This window comes from Odocoileus virginianus, chromosome 27 (assembly GCF_023699985.2).
Source record: "Odocoileus virginianus isolate 20LAN1187 ecotype Illinois chromosome 27, Ovbor_1.2, whole genome shotgun sequence".
Lineage (NCBI taxonomy): Eukaryota > Metazoa > Chordata > Mammalia > Artiodactyla > Cervidae > Odocoileus > Odocoileus virginianus.
Window position 1 is genome coordinate 43,694,939 of NC_069700.1, and position 22,795 is coordinate 43,717,733.

Sequence of the window (22,795 nt, forward strand, 5' to 3'; positions counted from 1 at the left end):
CGTCACTTCCGATTAGTTGAGTTTTAGGCTTTTAACATTCAAGGATTAGCTCAGTCCTGTTTTGGGCTTCGGATATTCCTTACCTTGTCCCTCCTAGGCGGGATTTATGGAAATTATCTGCTGTCTCCGCTGGAGTGGGAGCCTCAAAAGAGCTGGTACTGCGACTCTGCTGCTCACCTTTGCATCCTCGGCTCCTCCCTCGGGGCCCGAGCGCAGTGAGCGCGCCTTGAACTCGGGTTCTGAATGCGAGAGAATCCCGTCTTTTTCCAGTTTGGGAGCTGTGACTTGAGTTTCTCCGCAGGAGTATATAGTGCTTGTATGGAGACTCCAGACTCCTGCGTTATAACCTCCGTACTTTCCTCTCCTGTTGCTGGAAGCTTCGCAGGTCTGTGACTTTGGAGGACGAGGGTGAGATGATGAGGCTAGAAGAGTCTGCAGATGGAGGTGTGATGAGGTTGGGAGGAGGTGCGGAGTTGATGGAGCTGGGGAGGGTGGGTGTTGGGTAAATGAGTGATGCGGCTGAGTAGGAGTTCGTGCTCTAAGCGCACACACGGCTGGTAGAAAAGGCAGCCCACCTCCACTCTTCCCCCAACATTTGGCATACAGAATGCTGACTGAAAGAAATAAGCAAATTTTGGTGTCCCCTTCGAGGGAAAATGGCCATATGGCCCAGCTTGTTCCTGTGTAAGTTGTGATGCTGTATACAAACACTGTGCAGTGTCTAACCTCAGAGCATCCTGGGAGCCAGGAACCATTTACTTGCAGAAAATATCTAATATGGAAGATATAAAGATTTAGAGTCAGACATGCTGAGTACAGTTGATCTGCTTTTTCTTCACTGTTCTTTGCTTTTTGTTCACTTTTCTTTTTTCAGTGGCCAGTGGTTTGAAGATTAAATTCGATAAAATTACATTAACTCCCCTCCACCCCATCGTTATTTGATTGTTTGGAATTTTAGGAGCAGTACGTTTTCTATTTTACCGAATGCAACAATTCGAAGGTAGTGAGAGCCATTAACTAGGTGGTCAGCCTCTTTAGCCTTGCTTTATGGGGATAGTGGTGAGGTTTGGTTCTGGTTTATAATTTGTAACTTTTAAGGTGTTGGCTAGCACTTTACCCTGGCTTTCTGTTTGTAAAAACAGATGTGGTACTAAGGAAATTATCAGGAGAAAGAACATTGCCTAGGAGTATGAAGAATGTGTTGGGCTCGAGTAATAGATTTTTTTAAGGGGACTTCATGCCCAATATGGAAGAAAAGTGGGGAAGAATAGGTAAAACTATAAAATTATAGTTTAGAAGTTTATTATACTATAAAAATACAGTTCAGAAGGCCATGTCGTATGTCATAGGCCAGGGGTAGATATTTTCGGCTTTATTGCCCATAGTGTCTTTGTGTATGAAAATTGCATCAGATTATACTAAATGGTGAGCATTACTGAAGTTTGAATGTCATATAAATTCTTCACTTGTTTTGAAATTTTATTCTTTTTTATTTTACCCCCAATCATTTAAAAATGTAAACACATGAAAGGTTGTTGCTGAACCACAAAAAGACTCTGAGATTCTTGGCCTCCGGAGGAGAAGAATTCAATCCAGGGCCAGAGACGAGGCTTGATCCCTCAGAGCTTTTGTGTAATGAAGTTTAATTGAAGTATAAAGGAGATAGAGAAAGCTGACATAGAGATCAGAAGGGGGCAGAAAGAGTACCCGCTTGCCAGTATTAGCAATGGAGTTATATAGTGTTAAGTGTTAGTCGCTCAGTGGTGCCCGACTCTTTGCGACCTCATGAACTGCAGCCCACCAGGCTCCTCTGTCCATGAGAGTTTCCAGGCAAGGATACTGGAGTGGGTTGCCATATTCTTCTCCAGGGGATCTTCCCAATATACTCTCCAATGAATCCAAAGAATGTCTGGAGGTTGTAAAGACCTCACCAAACCTACTCCCATAATTTACATTTTAAGATAACAGGATTAGCCGGAAGGTTTAATCCAGAGACTGTCCTCAGGCAGGATACATTATTGTTATATAATCCTAAGGAATGTAGAGGGAATAAAGTTTGTCCTTTCTTCCTGCTTGAGAATTCCGGACCCCTCTCTCCTTGGGGACCCCTAGACTTCTTATCAACTTGCCTAGGAAGTGACTCTCACACATTTCTTAGCTTGTGGGCTGTACGAACAGATGGCAGACCATAGTTTGCTGACCCCTTACACAGAACAATAAAGAAGTACTCAGTATTTTTCGAGAGAGAATAATTGAGAAAGAGGGTGATCACAATGCTGTGATCTCTTATTTTCATCTCTCTATATGATAACACACAAAATAATAAAGGAAATTTGAGATCTAGCACAAATGTGTATTTGTTATGACCTGTGAAACTTGATCGTGTGAGAATTATGAATATACTAATAAGATACAAGTACATTCTTTAAACAAGAAAAGGTATTCCTTGTCTAAAAAAGGGATTGTAGTTCAGGAGAGGTGGAATAACACCGAGTTGTGGTGTTGATTTAGACCAAAGGATTTCCAGCACAGGAATACGTGAAAATAAATAATAGTAATGTGAAGAATAATTCAAAAACTTTAAAGATACACTTTAATATTGTTTTTATATCAGAAAATGATATATCTGATGTATCTTTTATGTAGAAGAGCTTGTGTAACCACTGAGTCACATAGAGGAAAAGGGGGTATTAGCCTTGCAGGAAGGAAACTGATCGAGGCCACATATACGACATGGTAGGTTGAGGAGGGAAAGGGTTCAGCTGTCCAGACTTCTGAAATTCTTACTCAGAAAAAGGCAAAGCATCTAATTTGCCCCCACTCTTTTTCCGTTGTTTTTTTGTTTTTTTTTTGGTTATGAAAAATTTAAATTACAGTCTTTTTATATACTTTACATTGGCTTTTATTTTTCCAGTTCAGTAACATTGGAGTTACCTTGTTCTTTTTCAAGTCTACATTATTACTTCATTGTGTGGACATATGATTTGTTCAGCCATTTGTTTAAATAAGACATTTAGGGCCTTTCCGGGTGTTTATTTTTTGGCCATGCGGCTTGCGGGATCTTAGTTCCCCAACCAGAAATCAAACCCAGGCCTTGGCGGTGAAGGCGCTAAGTCTTAACCTCTGGACCAGCAGGGAATATCCTTCAAGTCTTATTAAAGGCTATAGTGGACGTGCTTGTAATATATCTATTTCCCTCAGTTTTATTCTGATAATACTTGACGTATAAACACTGTTAGTTTAGGTTGTACAACATAATTATTTGACATATTTGCACGTGTATCTTTATATTGTCATAACATCTATATTAGTAGGACAAATGCCTGAAAACTGAGCTTCTTTGCGAAAAAGCATGGAAATTAAAATCCTAATCGTCTTTTCAGTTTCCTTGCCATAAGGTACCTATTTATGCCCACACCTGCATATTATGAGATGACCTCTTCGCTTACAGTGAAGCCAGTGTTGATGTTTTTATATTTAAAATTTTTTGCTAATATTTTTCATTAAAAGTTTTTAATGATTGCATAACAGATCTTGTTCTGTAGGTAATGTACATTTTTCAGCCTTTTCTCAGCAGATGGGCATTTACTTAATTTCCTTCATAAAAACTTTTTAATTTTGCTGCTGCATAAACAGTGTTAAAGATTCTCTGAATATTTGTCCTTATGTGCTAGTAGATTTATTACTGTGAAAAAGGTTGGGTTGAAGGATATAATTTACATCAGCCCTCTGTATCTGTGGATATGGAGAGCGGCCATTCTTTAGAAAGGACTTGAGCATCAGTGGATTTTGGTATCCATGGGGAACAGCTGCAGTACTAATTTTCATGAATATTTCCATAGTGATTTTTAAGAAGGCTATTATTATTTACATTTACCTTGACAGTAGTGTTTGAGCTTTCCTCTTTTCCCACATCCCCAGAAGAGATGGTTATTATCTATGTTTTTATTTCTTTCTGGCTAGAAAAGAGATGTTTGGTTATTTGAATCACATTTTTTTCTTCCTTAGTAATTTTGAGTATCTTGTTGTTGTTGTTGTTTGTTTGTTACTGGGATTTGTTTTCTGTGCATATCCAGTCTTTGGCTGTTTTTCCTGTTGTGTTATCTGTCTTTCGCTTGTCAATTTATACATACATACCACACATGACATACTGTCCTCATTAAGAAATCCAGTCTGACCCCAGATTCTAATTTACTTTCCTATGTTTTCCTACAATGTTTTTTATTTTTTACATTTAGATCTTTATTTTTAAAGATATAATATAGCTTGAAGTTTTCCATGAATAAAAAGTTGTAGAAATTAAATAAATTTTTAAAAATATATGATGTAAAAGGAAGATCTTTATTTTTCTCTAGAGCAGTGCTGTCCAATAGAAATGGAATGCAAGATACTTATGTAATTTTAAGTTTTCAGTCAAGCCGCATTTAAAAAAAGTAAAAACAGGTGAAATTAATTTTAATAGTATATTTTATTTCACCAACTTAACCCATTATATAAAAGTATTATTTTACATATAATTTATTTTAAACAATTGTTAGTTTAACTCTTTGAAATCCAGTGTGTATTTTACACTTACATCAAATCTCAGTTCAGACTAGGCACATTTTAGTTGATCAGTGGCCACGTGTGGCTAGTGGCTTTTGTAGAATAGCATGTGTTATATGGATTGGATAGATGGCTCATTGTGCTAGCTTCATTTATTAAATAATCATCCTGTTCTTGTTGAATTAAATTTCACACTTGTCATACCTGAAATTGTTTCATAGTGAGATCTGTTTCTGGATTTTTAATTCTGTATTCTAATCTATTTATCTCTTACACCAACACCACAGATTTTATTTCATTGAATTTTCTTAGATGTTCTTGGACATGTATTCCATATATAAACTCTAAATCAGTTTTTTTTTTTTACTGTTCTCTCTCCTCAAAGTTTAAAAAACCTATTGTGATTCTAAACAGAAAAGGGTTAAATGTATAATTTAATTGGGGTGTAGTTGGCATTTTTTATCTTGTCTTCCCGGTCAGGAATGTGGTTTGCCTTCCATTCATTCAGGTCTCATTTTATTTCTTCAATGAGATCCTCATTTTTAAAAACAGACTCTTTTTATCTTTTTTTTTTGGCTGTTATGCATGGAGATTTCCCCTCCAATTTCTGATAAGCAAACCACGTGCTTCATTGCTTCGATAAAGAAGAAAAAGTTGATATTTGACTATTTCTTATATCTAGACCCCTATCATAATCTCTTACTAATAGTAAATTTTTAACTATAGAGTTTAAGTATTACTGGCACTCCATGTTTTCATGTGTTTCCCCAGCTCATTCTTATGCATTTGGCCAGAGAAGCTCGTTTGAGATCTGTGAATCAGTATGCTAAAGATTCTCAAAATTTGTTTCTGGCTTGTCTCTCTGTCCTGAAACTAAGACATCTGGAGCTCAACATGTACAGCCTGAGGTTTCTCCCTCTCTCTCTTTCACGACTAATGTGTTTCTGAGTTCCAGAAATTCTTAACTGCTGTCCTTCTCGCCCCCTCTGGAGTATCAAAGAATCTGTAGATATTTTAAAAACTACTGCAGAAATTAAAAGATCTCACTATAGAGCCTTCAGAAATAAATTCCCTTGCCCATTACATCACCTGTGAAGTTGCTGTTTTGATTTGAATTGCTGAGTCATTCTGCTGCTCTCACCAATACCCCTTTCCATGTGCTAAGACAGTTACTAGCACTGATATCTATCCTTTTCTGTCTGAGAAGATGGAAAATATCCTAAATCCTACAGCATGTAGGAGGAAAATGTGTATTCTGGGGGGTATATGTTGGTTTCCTAGGGTTGCTATAACAAGGTTTCATGAACTGGTGGCTTAGAAGAATAAAATTTATTCTCTCACACGTCTGGAGGAAAACTGAAATCAAAGTGTTGGTCAGGTTGATTGCTTCTGGAGGCCCTGAGGGAGAATCTGATCCATGCCTCTCTTCTAGCTTCTTTGCTGGCAGTCCTTTGTGTTCCCTGGCAGTCTGTCTCTCTCCACTGTCACAAGGGGTTCTTTGTATGTGTGTGTTTGTGTGTCTGTGTGCAAAACTCCTTCTAATAAGAATGTCAGTCTCTGGATTAACACCCGTGTTAGTCCAGTATGACCTTATTTTAACTTCATTACACCTACAGAGATCCTGTTTCCAAAAAAGGTTACATTCTGAGGTTCCTAGTGGACATGGATTGGGAGGGGGCACTATTCAACCCAGTATAGTATAATTGAAATATTAAAATTCACAGGTGTCGGGACTTCCCTGGTGGTCCACTGGCTCACTGGCTAAGACTCTACACTCCCCCTGCAGGGGGTCTGGTTCTATCCTCAGTCAGGGAACTAGATCCCATTTGCTACGACTAAGAGTTCACATGTCACAACTGAAGCATCCCATGCCGCAGTGAAGACCTGGCACAGCCAAATGCAGAAATAAATCTTTTTAAAAAATTCACTGGTATCTCTAGACAGTTGACCAGAGAGAAGTTTCCATGACACTACAATTTCCAGAGGTTCTTGGTGTAGACATTGAGTTGGTCAGTGGACTAGTCAGATTGTAGGATAGAACCTTGGCTGCTACTCATTCATATGTACATATTTGGTTATGGGAAGCTAAGAGAATTGGTACTAAGAAGAGGAGGTTGAAAATAGACATAAAGATGACTTTTCTAACCACTTTTATGTATGTTCTCATTGTCAGCTGAGCCTGGGAAATTTGCCACTTTTGATCATCTGGCTCTGTGTCATCGTACCACCTTGCTCAATTACTTGGTGCCAAGGGGTCATACCAGAGGTCATCTCTGGCATCCTTCTGTCTCTAGGCAAAGCCTCTCTTCAAATCTGAGTGACACTTCAGTAGGGGAATCATGGGATTGTCAAGCACTCCTCCACTCCTCTTACTTGATATGGACAGAAGAGGCACTTTTACCTCCTAGGAAAGAGTGCAGAATTTGGTTTTCTTGGTTCTCAAGCTGGCTGTATTTTAGGGAGGGAACCAAAATGAGAAGAATCTGCTCCTAGTACAGTGAGTATATAGAAGGTATTATATAAATGCGTGTTGCATTAAGGAATGTTTTCCTCAAGGGGTAGCTCTTGGCGTAGTACATAGCTAATGTTTACCTGTATAGTGCTTTGACTCCTTTGACTTCCAAAACAGCAGTATGTGGAGGGTTTTATTTCTCCAGTTCTCAATGCCAAATTACCATCCATCAGAACTAAGTTATTTGCAGTTCTCTAAGTCTAGTGCCCTACTTTGCAACTAGATGTTTGTTTCTTCCTGGATTCCTTCTAATCTTGCTCCCACCTCCAAGTTATTAACATTTTTCTCTGCAATACTTCTGTACTTTTGCAGTGTTCTTGAATTATTGATGTTTTTATATCTGTCCTCCACTAGACTTGGAGCTATTTGAGAGCAGAAATTGTCTTTGTTTTCCTGTCATCTCAGTGTCTTGACACATGGGAAGCCTTAGTTCAAAGAAGGAAATCAAGGCTTGAAAGAGTAATTTGCCTAAGATCACATAGCTGGTATATGGCAGCACCAGAAGGAGAATCTAGATCCTAAATCGCTCAACAGCTCTAAAGAAAAAAGCGCTGCACAGGTGTCAGGAGACCCAAAGACTAACCTTGAGTTGACAGCTCTTGTGTTATCCTGCCTGGGTGTGATTCTTTACCTTTGTGGTATTTTGATTCTTGTTTGTAATGCTCTTTTTAGGACCATCAACCAAAGGTACTTTTTGTATGTGTTTCTTCCAAGGAAATTGAAAAAGTCTCAACTCCCTACAGATTCCTTTTAAGCTAAGCAGCTGAAGAGAGTTGTTCAGGTGCTTTATAGGGCCCTTTTGGATCTTATGTTCCAAGTCTTTGTACCTTACCTGAATGCTCTCCATAGGTGACTCCACTACCCTTTATTCTTTTTCTCATCTGCATGTTGAAATGTGAGATTTCCTCTGGAGCAGCTGCCTTCTGCTCTCCAAGGTCCTGAAAAGACATCCCTGGGCTTGCTGAAAATTCCTGTTTCCCGGAATGCAGATTTGGGTTCTAATTGGTTCTTTTTTTTTTTTTTTAAAGTCTTTATTGAATTTGTTACAATATTGCTTCTGCTTTATGGGTTTTTTTTTTTGGCTGCAAGGCATGTGGGATCTTGGCTCCCTAACCAGGGATGGAACCTGCACCCCCTGCGTTGGAAGGCAATGAACCACCAGGGAAATCCCCTGATATGTTCTTGAAGAAGAAGAAAGGAAAAGAAGATGGCAGATGATCTGCTTATTGGAAAACACAGGAGAATCAAAGGCACTACTCAGGTGATAGAGTCAGATCTTCTGTTATTTTGTGCTTCTCCATCTCTCCCTCTTTTTTGGCTGCCTCAGTGAGTCCACCTCTGCTTCTCTTGTTGCTGAGGTCTCAGACTTTATTCTAGAGGTGCTGGCATGACTGAACTCAGATGTAGGATTAAGGAGATTAGAACTGGAGGATTAGGTAGGGTCCAGAAGCTGATGGGTTTATCTATCAGAGAGACTTCAGAAACTCTCTCTCACCCTCAGACCTTGGTCTGGGATTGACACGGTGCTGTCATTGGTCATGCCCTGAGGATTCTCCTTAGTGAATCCCTGAGAAACTAGAATGTCTTCCCTCCCATCCTAAGAATTCTACTGCTTAGGAAATGACCCCAAAGTAATAGTCCTAAAGTCCTCTCCGTGTTCCCACAGAGTACCACGGAAAGATTCAGATGAAGAGCCTGACTCTTACGATGTGAAACTACTGGGATGAGATTTTTTTTTTTCTTTTCTTTTCTTTTCCTTTTAAAGAGTATTTTCTTTGCTATTAATATTCAGTGCTTCACTATTTTGTTAATTATGTTGTTATTCCTCTCCTGTATCCTTCCCATTTAATTAATTGAAAGTTTCTGACTTTTTTTTTAAGTTGAAAATTTTTTAATATTTATGTCATTTCACAAAACATCTTTTGTTGACATTCTACAAATTATACCATCCAATAATGTTCCAATACTTTCTTCTTGTGAAGATATACCTTTTTGACTTCTGTAATATTTGTTATTTCGGGGAGATTTTTCAGAGGAACCTGATGACCTTCTACCTGAGATATTAGGTATTCTTGATTTATTTGTTTTTCACCCTCTTCAATATAAGCAATCAAAACTGAAGTATCATTTGCTGAGATACCAAATTTTTTCAAGGCCTCTGAAATACTGTTATTTGGGGAAAGATTGAAAATAACTTCAGTGGATAGAGTTCTTGTCTTCATTTTTGCCAGTTTGTAGAGGTGAGCTGCTTTGTTTTCGGCCACAGTTATCTGAAATGGATCAACAATCACTGTAGGCTTTATTAATGAGCCATCAATGGCACCTTCCATGGCCTTTTTTCTCAAGCCCGCAGATTTTTTACATCTTTTTTTTTTTCACGAGGGAGACGGCTTTTATTGCCCGGAGAGGGCGGGACAGGTGGGGCGGGGCCTGGTCCAGACAATAAAGGTACTCTCAGCGGATGTGCCCACGTCCCCCAGGAAGGGCGTCTTCATGCAGCCCGTGCAGACCTGGTCCATCCAGAGCGGCGCCTCGTGCTGCGGGGGCGTGCGGCGCGCGTAGAAGGTGAAGTCCACGCGGTAGTTGAGCAGGCAGCTGAGGGAGGCCATGTAGAGGTCGGAGAAGCGCACGAGGCTTTAAATAACAGAAGTGTCACCCTGTATTCAGGAAATAGGTCCAGCCGATGTGTTAACTGCATTTCATAGATAAGCAGGATGCTACTTGGCAAACGCTCGAAAAACGAGGGCGCGGAGAATCACAGGTATCATCTGGAAAACCCCTAGTCTCCAGTTCCCGCCCGACCCTGCCAGCGCCGTGGCGCCAGGAGTACTCAGTTTCTAACATTTTTAAACATCTTAGCTGTCTCCTTCCATTTCTGCTTTGTCCTGTTTCAGGTCTTTCCTAGATGGTGGCCGCTGACTCCCTACCTTTATCTGAGCATTTGTTCTCACTGCCTTGCCCCACGCCCAGTGTTTCCTCTGTACTGTGTCTTTGGTGATGTTTCTGACTCAAAACTCTGTCATCTGACTACTCAGTCATCTTTAATGATGACTTTTATCCTTCACCTATTGGGTAAAATCTAAATCTCTCTGGAATGGCTTACAAGGCGCTCTTGATGATCTTGTCCAGTGGACGGTCCTAAGTTTATAGATGGGGGATTTGTGAGGAAGAACAGACCATTTGCAGAGAAATGGACAACTGCATCTTTGTGCACTTAGGTCTTTGGGGATCCCATATGTGATCCTGTTAAAATGTAAGGAGAGAAAGTCTTTCTACAGTCTTCTTTTTGGCTGATGAAAGAAGCAAAGGGATCTTTCTTTTGGGATCAGTACTAGAAACTGAGTACTTTCTAGGGAAGCCAAGATCTTTGCAAACTGCTCGTGGAAATTACTCCTTTCTCTTTGTAATAACAGAGGTAGGCCACAGACCACTGAGGACACTCATTAAGCATGTACTCCCAAAATACCAAAAACAGTATATCAAAAACAAACTTTTATTAAAAGACTATGGCTGAATCATGTCAATGTATGACAAAACCCACTGCAATGTTGTGAAGTAATTAGCCTCCAACTAATAAATGAAAAAAAAAAAAGACTATGTTAGGCACTGTGCTTGGTCACGTGGATACCAGTGAACACGACAGACATATTACCTTCAGGAATCTGTGATCATAGCTTAGAAAACAGACAGCTAGTTCTAAAGTATTTCTCTGGAGATATAACCAGTTCCAAACTATCTGTTGTCTTGATCATAACTCCTTTAGAGTTACTGTCTTCATAGTCTTCTTTTTTCTTAAGATTATTAGTCCCTCTTATGCTTCCTCTTTTTTGCTTTCAAATCAGCATTTAACAAAGCCTTTATTGACTCTGCTGACCTGTGTAGCAACAGTCTTCCCTTTGCTGCAATGAAAGAAATGGGATACGTTTAACTTTCCTCAATCTCACCTCTCTTTGACTTCCGCAGTCTCTCTTCTTCTCGCCACTGAACTCACACCGTCTTCCAGTGGTCCTCAGAGGCCTTTCCCTGGTCTTCTCTGTGGCTCCTGACCCCACTCCTGCCTCTCCCTCCTTAGCCTCAGAGCACTGTTGGATACAGTCCAGTTTGCTCAGTCTCTCCCGCTCTCCCCATCACCTCTCCCCCTACCCTACTTGCATCTCCTGTGAACCTCTGACAGAATCTTCATATCTATTCAGGCCTTTGTTGCTGTTTTCAGCTTTGTGTCTGGTGATGTTTTCTTCACACCCAGAATCCTCTAGAGGATTCAGGAGAGTAATGTGAAATCTTAACTGATGTTTCTGTGTCATGCACGTAGAGAAATTTCAGTTCTCTAGTGCCTGAGAATTTTAGAAGTGAAGTACTGTAGTATGCATTCACAAATAATTTTTACCAATATAATCCAGGAGTGAAAGCTATTGTTGCATTCAAAATTGTATTTAGAATACAGTAGTTAATTTTTCTGTAACTTTGTAAAAGTAACAGAGCAAGCCATCCCAAGGTTCACACCTAGTTTAGACAAAACAGTTAAAGGATTTACCTATCTTTTAAGACCTAGCATCTTTCTCCTTCTGTAGTACTTTTCAAAAAATGGACAGCAGATCTAAATAAACATTTCTTCAAAGAAGACATACAGATAGCCAGAAAAGCACATGAAAAGATGTTCAACATCACTAATTATCAGAGAATGCAAATCAGAACTCTGGGGAAGTGTTCCCTCATACCATTCTGACAAATGACCATCATTAAAAAGTCTATAAACACAGAAAACAACATAGTGTTGTAAAGCAATTATCCTCCAATTAAAAATAAATTTTAAAAAAGTAGGGACATGAAAAAAGAAAGAGAAGATGCCAATAAAGGGTATTTTAATTGGTGAAATAAAAAAGTGAATACATACCCAAGAAAATATAAAATATTTAGTTGTTTTTTAAAAAAAAAGGCTACAAACAATAAATGCTGGAAAGGATGTCTCGAAAAGGGACCCCTTCTACACTGCTGGTGGGGATGTAAATTGGTATAACCTCTATGGAGAACAGTATGGAGGTTCCTTAAAAAACTAAAATAGAAGTACCATATCATCCAGCAATCCCACTCCTGGCCATATTTCCACAGAAGCTCATAATTAGAAAAGATACATGCACCTCAGTGTTTGCAGCACTGTTTACAATAGCCAAGACATGGAAGCAAACTAAGTGTCCATTGACAGGAATAGATAAAGATGATGTGGTACATGTATATATAATGAAACATTACTCAGATATAAAAAAGAACAAAATAATGCCATTTGCAGCAACATGGATGGACCTAGAGATTATCATACTGAGTGAAAAAGTCAGAGATGATTTCAGTCATATGTGGAGCCTAATTTTAAAAAATTATACAAATGCACTTTTTTACAAAATGAAAATCAACACAGATATTGAAAACAAGCTTATGGTTACCAAATGGGAAATGTCAGAGGTGGGAGGATAAATCAGGAGCTTGGGATTTTGGTGGCTCAGACAATAAAAGAATCTGCCTGCAGTCAGGGAGACCTGGGTTTGATTTCTGGGTCAGGAAGATCCCCTGGAGAAGGGAATGGCTACCCACTCCAGTATTCTTGCCTGAAGAATTCTGTGGACAGAGGCTACAGTCTGTGGGGTCACAAAGAGTTGGATACAACTGAGCAACTAACACTCACTTTGAATCACTTTGCTGTTTTACATCTGAGACTAATAAAATATTGTAAATCAACTATACTGCAGTAAAATTAAAAAGTTGGACTGAGACTGTTATGGCACCTTTTCAATGTTTTGTTGATTTTATGATAAAATTTATTTCAAGAGTTTTAGAGCAGATACTTTATTGTGTGAATCTAGTTCATAGTGCTCTTTAAATTCTTTGTGATAATTGCTAATTATTTTGAGTTCTGAGCACTGACAATGTGTTGAGTACTTTCAACTTTCACACAGCTTTAGAACCAGTATTTACATTGCTAACGATTATAAGCTACAGGTGAGTTTTGTCAAAATCATTTTTTTAAGTATTAGAAAAGCCGATTACTATTTACTTTGAACTGAATCTTACACAGAATTAAAGGCGTTACTACTTGTCATAGTTTTTGTACAGTATCACGTGTTTCAGACTGATGCATGTCATTGTTTCCTTGTTCCCTCTCAGATCCAGGAGATTAATGTTTATAAAATTTAAAAGCATTGTTAAAAATGTATCCAGGAACTTCCCTGGGGGCTCCCAACGCAGGGGGCCTGGGTTTGATGCCTGGTTGAAACTAAGATGCAGTGCAGCCAAATAAACAAAAGTAATTCAAATAAATATAAAAAATTGTATCTAGACTTCCTCACTTTATTCTGTTTATTCCTCATATTTTAAGGTCTTGGCATTTATAGATACGAAAACACTGCGCAGTTGTTATTGCTGCAAGAATAGCAGTACGGTAACAATAAGAACAAAGGAGAAGCCAAATAGATATATTGTTTAGAAATGTTAGCAGTATGAGGATTTAACAAAGTGATGATTTTCATAAATGTAGAATGAAGAATGTGCAACCCTAGCCACAGAGCTTGTGACTGAACTGGCAGGTGGTACCACCACCGTGTCTCCTGCAGTGACAGGAATTCTTCTATTGATAGACACTGTGTTAGCCTAGACATTGCTAATGAGTATATGTTAGGATTGATATCACTTATTTTACTGTTTATCAGTTGCTATTTTGTCTTCTTTAGCAATCAATATGGCTTACTAATGTATATTAACTGAAAACCGGTATGGAACAGAATACTGTAGAGTGCTATGAACATTAGTTAATAGGCTACTATGACTTTTAAGGGCTTCCCTAGTGGCCCATTGGAGAAGGAAATTGCAACCCACTCCAGTATTCTTGCCTGAAGAATCCCACTGATGGAGGAGCCTGGTGGGCTACAGTTCATGGGATCGAAAAGAGTTGGACACGACTGAGTGACTTCACTTTCAGTTTCACTTTCTAGTGGCCCATGGTAAAGAATCCACCTGCCAATACAGGAGATGTGTGTTCAGTCCCTGGGTTGGGAAAGATCCCCTGAAGAAGGAAATGTCAACCCACTCCAGTCTTTTTGCCTGGGAACTCTTGTGGACAGAGGAGCCTGGCAGGCTATAGTCAATGGGGTCGCAAAAGAGCTGGACACGACTAAACAACAACAGCATGACTTTTAAATATTGAGCTGCTTAGGTTTGGAAGTCAGATGGGGCATATTTAAAAATTGCAGTAATAAGAAGCCTCAAGAGTTAGGATACCTGCTTTTAATGCATGGCTCTTGTGGAGTGAGGGGAAGGTATGGTCTTTTTGTTTTTTCTGATTCTTTTCAGCTGACTAAACAAAAGTAGATAGACTGAGTTTGAATAAAAACGAGAAAGTGTCTTCACTTTATTTCTAAAGTCAGATGCGGTGGCCTGCGTATTGGTGGTTATGTAGTAATTTCCAGCTTTGTTGTTGTTTGTTGTTGTTCAGTCACTTGGTTGTGTCCACCTCTTTACAACTCCATGGACTGCAGCACGCTAGGCTTCCCTGTCCCTCACCAGTTCCTGGAGCTTGCTCAAACTCATGTGCACTGAGTCAGTGATGCCATCCAACCCTCTCATCCTCGTCGTCCTCTTCTCCTCTGGCCTTCAATCTTTCCCAGCATCAGGGTCTTTGCAAATGAGTCAGTTCTTTGCATCAGGTGGCCAAAGTATTGAAACTTCAGCTTCAACATCAGTTCTTCCAATGAATATTCAGGACTGATTTCCTTTAGGATTTGATCTCCTTGCAGTCCAAGGGACCCTCAAGAGTCTTCTTCAACATCACAGTTAAAATACATCATTTCTTTGGCGCTCAGATTTCTTTATGGTACAAATAGCACATCCATCCAAGAAGGCAATGGCAACCCATTCCAGTACTCTTGCCTGGAAAATCCCATGGACGGAGGAGCCTGGTAGGCTGCAGTCCATGGGGTCGTGAAGAGTCGGACACGACTGAGCGACTTCACTTTCACTTTTCACTTTCATGCATTGGAGAAGGAAATGGCAACCCACTCCAGTGTCCTTGCCTGGAGAATCCCAGGGATGGTGGAGCCTGGTGGGCTGCCATCTATGGGGTTGCACAGTCAGACACGACTGAAGTGACTTAGCAGCAGCAGCAGCACATCCATACATGACTGCTGGAAAAACCATAGCTTTGACTAGACAAACCTATGTCAGCAAAGTAATGTCTCTGCTTTCTAATATGCTGTCTAGGTTGGTCATAGCTTTTCTTCCAAGGAGCAAGCGTCTTTTAATTTCATGACTGCAGTCACCATCTGCCATGATTTTGGAGCCCAAGAAAATAAAATCTGTCACTGTTTGCATTGTTTACCCACCTATTTGCCATGAAGTGATAGGACCACGTGCCATGATCTTTGTTTTTTGAATGTTGAGTTTCAAGCCAGCTTTTTCACTCTCCTCTTTGCAGCAGATGTTATTAAATGCTTAGTGCAAGACTGGGATTCATTGTCATTCTTGCAAGTTATTTCACACTTAGAAAATAGCATGTTATGAGAGAGGAAGTTCTCTCACAGGATGTGGTTAGGGAGGGGAGGGCGGAGATCCAAACAGAGAATTTAGTGTTTAGTTTTTCTTATCCTGCCTTAAAATAGAAATTTTAAGCAATGATCATAACATGATATGTTCATACAATAGAATATTATTCTGTAATAAAAAGTCAAGTACTGATAAGTGTCACAACCTAGTTGAGTCTTAAATAGGCTGAGTAAAAGAAGCCAGACACAAAAGACGACAAGTGATTTCATTTCTATGAAATGTCCAGAATAGGTAGATCTATGGAAATGGGAAATAGTGGTTGCCAGAGGACTGGGGGATTTGAGGTGGGGGGAGGTCATGGATAAGGGATTTCTTTGGGGGGTGATGGAAATCTTAAAAAATTGTGCTGGTTGAAACAACTCTGAAAATTAATTAAAATGTGTTAAATTATACACTTTAAAAGGGTGAATTATATGGTGTGTAAATTACATCTCAAGAAAGCTGTTAAAAAATTAAAATTTACATTTAGGGAATCCCTTGGTGGTCCAGTGGTTAGACCAGTGCCAGACTTGGGTTTGATCCCTGGTCAGGGAACTAGGATCCTACAAACTGCATAGTGCACCCACCCCTAATTAATACATTTAGAATTTAAATTGAAATTAGTAAAAGTTGAAAATTTTGAATTAAGTAAGATGTGGGCCATGTGGAGATAATCTATGTTACCTAGATGAGCACAGTTCAATAGAAGTAGAATGCATATGTGTGCAATTTAAAATTTTCTGGTAGCCATATTTATTCATTGGTAAAAAAAGGTGAAAATAATTTTAGTAAATTTAATCCAGTTAGTCAAATATATTAGTGTACTCAGTTCCTTAGTTGCCACATATGTCTCATTTTCCTCACCCTGAAACAGAATAACAGTAACTACTTATGGTTGTTGTGCGAATTAAGTGAGTTAAACATCTATTCCATGTTTATTTTGTGTCAGGTACTATACTGAATTTAAGTGGACTTCCCTGTGGTCCAGTGGCTAAGATTTCACACTTCAAAACACAAAACGAGGGACTTCCCTGGTGGTCCAGTGGTTAAGACTCTGCCTTCCAATGTAGAGGGTGCAGGTTTGATCTCTGATTGGGGAACTAAGAGCCCACATGCTACACAGTGTGGCCAAAAATAAAAATAGAAAAAGCATATTGAAAACAAAATACACCTGCTCTGCCTCGCCCAAACAAATGACTATGCTTCCACTGCAGGGTCATGGATTTGATCCTTGGTCTGGGAACTAAGATTCTGAATGCTGCATGGTGTGGACAATAGAAAAAGAAAGCTGGAGATTTTATCTACACTTAGTAGAAAAAGAAATATTAAGAAAGAATGCATGATTTAGTTTGTGTGTTAATAGTGAGTATAGGGAATCATGAAGACTGATGTGTATATTGTTAAATACATGTGTGTGTACTTAAGGGGGTATATACATAGGACTGTAGCTATCAGTTCCCACTAGAATGTGCGCGCGCGTGTGTGTGTGTGTGTGTGTGTGTGTGTGTGCGCGCGCGCGCGCGTGCTGGTGGTGTGGAAGAAAGTTGATAAAGAATGTCAGAACCATGCTCCTAGACATCTTGTGCTTAGACTAGGGTTTCAGAATTGGCTGGTGAGCAAAGGGTGGGCAGAATCTGTCCTTCAAGCTACAGACAGAAGCCATGAAAATAGCCAGAAAGCCGTGTTCAGGGGTGAAACTACTCAGGAGGCAAAAAGGAGGGACTTGGCTGAGAGAAGAAAATCAGATGTGATTGCAGAGTGGGTCCCTTGAAGGTCACCACCTGTTCACCGGGACTCAACAGAAAACCACAGTGCCATATGCTGTAGGTTAAGAAATAGGTTTCAATTCAGGGTCAGCAAGTAAAAAGAGGGCACGAGTCCCATTCCTCCTCTTTCCAAAACAAGCAAAATGGGCACCCTTCTGGGCATGAAGGGTGGGAGCATGGGATAGTGGAGGGATCCTGCCACATTACTGCTCTCATTGTAAGGCAAGCAGCGCAAGAGCCACCTTAACCAGGACTTCCTTGATGGTCCATTGGCTAAGACTCCAGGCTCCTGATGCAGAGGGTCCAGGTTCAATCCCTGTTGAGGGAACTAGATATCACATGCTGCAACCAAGACTCAGTGCAGCCAAATAAATACCTTTAAAAAAAGGAGGGGGAAGCCACCTTAGCAATGAGGAGACACAAACTGCCTAGGCACCAAGCATTCTGGGTTAGTGTCAGCTGTTGACAGGATGTGATGATCAGACTCCTGCAGTGTGCTCTAATAATCCTCCTCCACTGGTATTCACGTACTTGTGAAATCCCCTCCCCTTGAGTGTGGGCTGGATCTAGTGACTTACTTCTAACCAAAAGAATATGGCGAAGGGAAAAGACTTCACTTGCTTGAGTAGATTATAAAAGTCTGTGAGTTTCATCTTGCTGAGAAACTCCTTTACTGTCTTTGATGCAGCAAACTGCCATGTTGGAGAGACCTATGTGGTAAAAAACTGAGGTCTCCCCTATCCAACAGCCGGTGAGGGTCTGAGGGCCTCAGTACAACAACCCTGAGGGAACTGCTGCTGCTGCTAAAAAAATGTAAGTTTGAAAATAGATCCTATCCTAGTTGAGTCCAGATGAGCCCGACTCTTGCCAACATCTTTATTGCAGTCTTGTAGACACCCTAAAGTAGATGACCCAGCTTGCTGTGCTTGGGTTGCTGACCCACAGAAACTCTGAGATGCTGTGAATTGTTTCAATCTTCTTGTTTTAGGGTAATTTGTTATGTAGTGGGAGATAATACAGGAGAAGGAAATGGCAACCCACTCCAGTATTCTTGCCTAGAGAATCCCATGAACAGAGGAGCCTGGTGGGCTACTGTCTGTAGGGTCACACAGAGTCAAACATGACTGAAGCAACTTAGCATGCATGCATGCATTGGAGATGGAAATGGCAACCCACTCCAGTATTCTTGCCTGGAGAATCCCAGGGACAGAGGAGCCTGGTGGGCTGCAGTCTATGGGGTTGCACAGAGTCGGACACAACTGAATCGACTTAGCAGCAACAGCAGGAGATAATACATTGCAGGCATTTGGAAATGTTAACTGCCCAATAACTGGAGACCTGGGGGCCCATGGCAAATTACAGCCTCCTCTGCCAAGTGTTAAAAACACCACTGATCCCCCTTAGAAGGTGACTTCTTTTTTAAAATAAATATTTATTTTTATTTATTTATTTGTACTGTTTCTTCATTGTAGCCTGTGGGATCTTGTTAATAGTTGGCATGTGGGATCCAGTTCCCTGACCAGGGATTGAACCCAGGCCCCCTGCATTGGGAATGTGGAGTCTTCCCCACTGAACCACCAGGGAAGTCCCAGAAGGTAACGTCTTGCAGCTCCATTCACTGGGAGAAGAAGGAACCCCAGGTTCTAATTAGCTCATTATTCAGGCTACCCACTAGTGCTCAGTGTTATTTTCAGACAGTTCTGCTTCTTGTAATACAAAGCTAATATTAACTCACTATAGTGAGTTAATGAAGTTAGGACAGTGGGTTATAAACCCCCTTATGAAGGGGTGTGTTTTCCTAGACTCCTGAAACCTCACTATGAAGACAGTTGTTAAAGGCACCAAATAAAATTAGAGAAAAAAAGTTTCAAAGAAAATGTTAGTATCTTAATTTAGAATTTTGTGACTTTTCAAAGGGGAGGAAACAGGAAGCTGTAGGTAAGCTGTGGTAGGAGTGAAGGCTGATTTCTAACCAAATAAATGTCGAGAGGAAAAAACACAAGAGAGAAAATTAGTAAGTTTGGAGACAAAGCAGTCAAAAGCAACAAGTGGTCTCTTTGTATCTTGGTTTAACACTAGAAAAGTGTGAACATGCCCTAGATGTTTGGTGATGGTAAGAATTATTATGATTTTTAGAAATGATATTATAATTATGAAATTTATGAAGTTATTTTTAATGATATAGTAAAAATATTACAGATGAAATTATATATTTATAATTTTGTTTAAAATATTATGCATGTACTGGGGGGAACTAGGTGGGAGTATAAATGATGCAAGGCTGATTCCAGCTATATGACATGGGAAAGGCAAAACTACAGACAAGAAAACCTAGTGGTAGCTGGTGGCATGGGTAGGGAGATAAATAGGCAGAACACAGGATTTTTAGGGCAATGAAAGTACTCTGTATGTTATAATAGTAATGAATCTACGTCATCATGTGCGTGCGTCCTCAGTCATGTCTGACTCTTTCCAACCCCATGGACTGTAACCTGCCAGGTTCCTCTGTCCGTGGAATTATTCAGGCAAGAATATGCCGTGGAATTATTCAGGCAAGAATATGGGGGTGGGTTGCCATTTCCTACTCCAGGAGATCTTCCAGACCCAGGGATCGAACCCCTGTCTCCTGTGTTTCCTGTATTGGCAGGCGGATTCTTTACCAATGTGCCACCTGGGAAGCCATATGTGTCATTATACATTTGATCAAAACATAGTATGTACAACATCAAGAGTGAATACTAAGGAAAACTGGACTTTGTAACTATGATGTGTCAATGTCGGTTCATCCTTGGTAAAAAATGTACCATTCTGGTGAGTGGTGTTGATAATTGGAGGATAAGTGTTGAAAATCTCTGTACCTTCCTCTCAATCTTGTTGAAAATCTAAAACTTTTCTAAGACAATAAACTCTTTAAATATATATATATATAAAGCAAAAGACAAAACCTGTTCAGTAGAAGGGCTTAATAGAATTGAGCTGGCAGAAGAAAGAATTTGAGGATAGTTCAATAGCGTTTATGCAGTATGAACTGGAAGAAATAAGGATAAAAAATGTATGAACAGAGTCTCAGATACTGTCAGACACCATCAGTGTACCAACATATGCATAATAAGAGCCTCAGAAAAGGAGGAAAGGAAAAAAAAAAAGGAGCAGAAAAAAAATGTTAAATAAAGGCTTAAAACTTCCCAAATTTGATGAGAAATATTAATCTGTACACCCAAGAGACATACCATACTCCATGTAAGATAAACACAAGGAGATCCACATGAACACACATTATGGTCAAAAGATTACAGACAAAAGACAGAAAAATTTGAAAGCAATAAGGGAAAACATTACATATTACACACACACATACCTACACCCAATAAGAATAACAGCTAACTTCTCATCAGAAAAAACAGAGGCCAGAAAGCAATGATATGTCAAAGTGAAAAGCTAAAAATACAGAAACCCCCAAATAACCTGATAACCAAGAATCCCATATGTAGCAAAACTATGATTTGAAACTGAAGACAAAGACATTCACAGATAAAGACCCTGAGAGAATTTATTGGTATTAATAGCAGATCTGTGGGGAGGGAGGGGGGAGGGGGGTTCAGGATGGGAGGGACACATGTATCAGTTCAGTTCAGTCGCTCAGTCATGTCTGACTCTTTGCAACCCCATGAATCGCAGCACACCAGGCCTCCCTGTCCATCACAAACTCCCAGAGTTTACTCCCAGAGTCGGTGATGCCATCCAGCCATCTCATCCTCTGTCGTCCTCTTCTCCTCCTGCCCCCAATCCCTCCCAGCATCAGGGTCTTTTCAGTGAGTCAACTCTTTGCATGAGGTGGCCAAAGTATTGGAGTTTCAGCTTCAGCATCAGTCCTTCCAATAAACACCCACGACTTATCTCCATCAGGATGGACTGGTTAGATCTCCTTGCAGTCCAAGGGACTCTCAAGAGTCTTCTCCAATACCACAGTTCAAAAGCATCAATTCTTCGGCTCTCAGCTTTCTTCACAGTCCAACTCTCACATCCATACATGACCACTGGAAAAACCATAGCCTTGACCAGACGGACCTTTGTTGGCGAAGTAATGTCTCTGCTTTTTAATATGCTGCTTAGGTTGGTCATAACTTTGCTTCCAAGGAGTCTTTTAATTTCATGGCTGCAGTCACCATCTGCAGTGATTTTGGAGCCCCCCAAGATAAAGTCTGACACTGTTTCCACTGTCTCCCCATCTGTTTCCCATGAGGTGATGGGACCAGGTGCCATGATTTTAGTTTTCTGAATGTTAAGCATGTATACCTGTGGCCAATTCATGTTGATGTATGGCAAAAACCATCACAATATTGTAGTTATCCTCCAATTAAATTAATTCAAAAAATAGAGCTGTCTTAACAAGAAATATTAAAGCCAGGTTCTTTAGACTGAGAAGAAATGACATCAGATTATCTAATCCACATGAAAAAAAGCACCAGGAAAGGTAAGATGAAGGTAATTATGAAAAATAGTATAAATGATTTTTATCTTATCTGACTTAAATTACATAAAATAATAAATTTATTGTATTGAGCTTATGACACCTACAGATACATATTCATGTGAATAATTGGACAAAGGATGGGGGAAGGAATGGAACTCTTGGAGTAAGGAAATGACAAAAATGATAATTTGAATCCACAAGAAGAAAGAGGACTGGAAATGCTAAATGCAAAGTTTATTTTATTTTATTTTTTTTTTTTGAGAGAGCGGTATTGATTTATTTAGACCAGATAAAGTACAACAGAGACACATGGACAATAATTTCCTAAGGAATAAAAATACACTAAATAAAAGTATACAGCAGAAAAATCAAGGAACAGGAAAAGGTCATAATATAAATAATTTACACCACAGAGCTTCAAAGATGCCATTTTATCATATACATTTTTCTGGAAAAAAGTGAAATATGAATCCATTACATATAAATAATATGCATAATTACTATAAATTCCATTTTATAATATTCACTGATTTGACTATAATAGTAGTATACGAATTCACAGAAAACTTGAAAACCAAGTAAAATAAAGATTACTAATAATCCTAACCTTCAAAGAGCCACTATTATTTACTTTGTAAGCATCAATATTCTTGTTTCTTTAACACAATGTTGATATTATACTGTATATATATTTCAGACTTTCACTTGATATGTCTTCATTATTTATTCATGCCATCAAAAATACTTGCAAAATCCAAGGCCATGATATCCCACCAGACAGATGCATCAAGTAACCAACCCCCTGACTACGGAAGCAAGAGATTGTAAATTGATTGTTATCAATGTACGTATGAGGAGTTTGCAAGTTAAATCTGTAGTGAATATTTTGATAATTCAACCATAATCCTCCAACTTGAAATACAGTTCATTTTT

General features: G+C 39.5%; 1 protein-coding gene and 1 pseudogene across 14 annotated transcripts in view; one reads left to right on the top strand and one right to left on the bottom strand.

The window, feature by feature from the left end:
• The first annotated feature begins 123 nt into the window (after positions 1-123).
• The window catches only part of LOC110134361 (BOLA class I histocompatibility antigen, alpha chain BL3-7-like), a 41,063-nt gene continuing 18,391 nt past the window's right edge, over positions 124-22,795 (top strand). For 12 of the 14 annotated variants that reach the window (XR_011483991.1, XR_011483992.1, XR_002313038.2 and 9 more), the window contains exon 1: positions 124-385. Coding sequence is in view for 7 of the 14 variants with exons in the window: in XM_070456853.1 (XP_070312954.1) it covers positions 244-385 (142 nt within the window). In the remaining 7 variants the exon portion in view is untranslated. Of the gene's footprint in view, positions 386-18,076; positions 18,202-18,860; positions 18,984-19,079; positions 19,502-22,795 lie in introns of those variants that run through there. The other 2 variants (XM_070456856.1, XM_070456855.1) reach the window with 2 other exon arrangements.
• LOC110134380 (EKC/KEOPS complex subunit TPRKB-like) lies at positions 8,508-9,827 on the bottom strand (annotated as a pseudogene).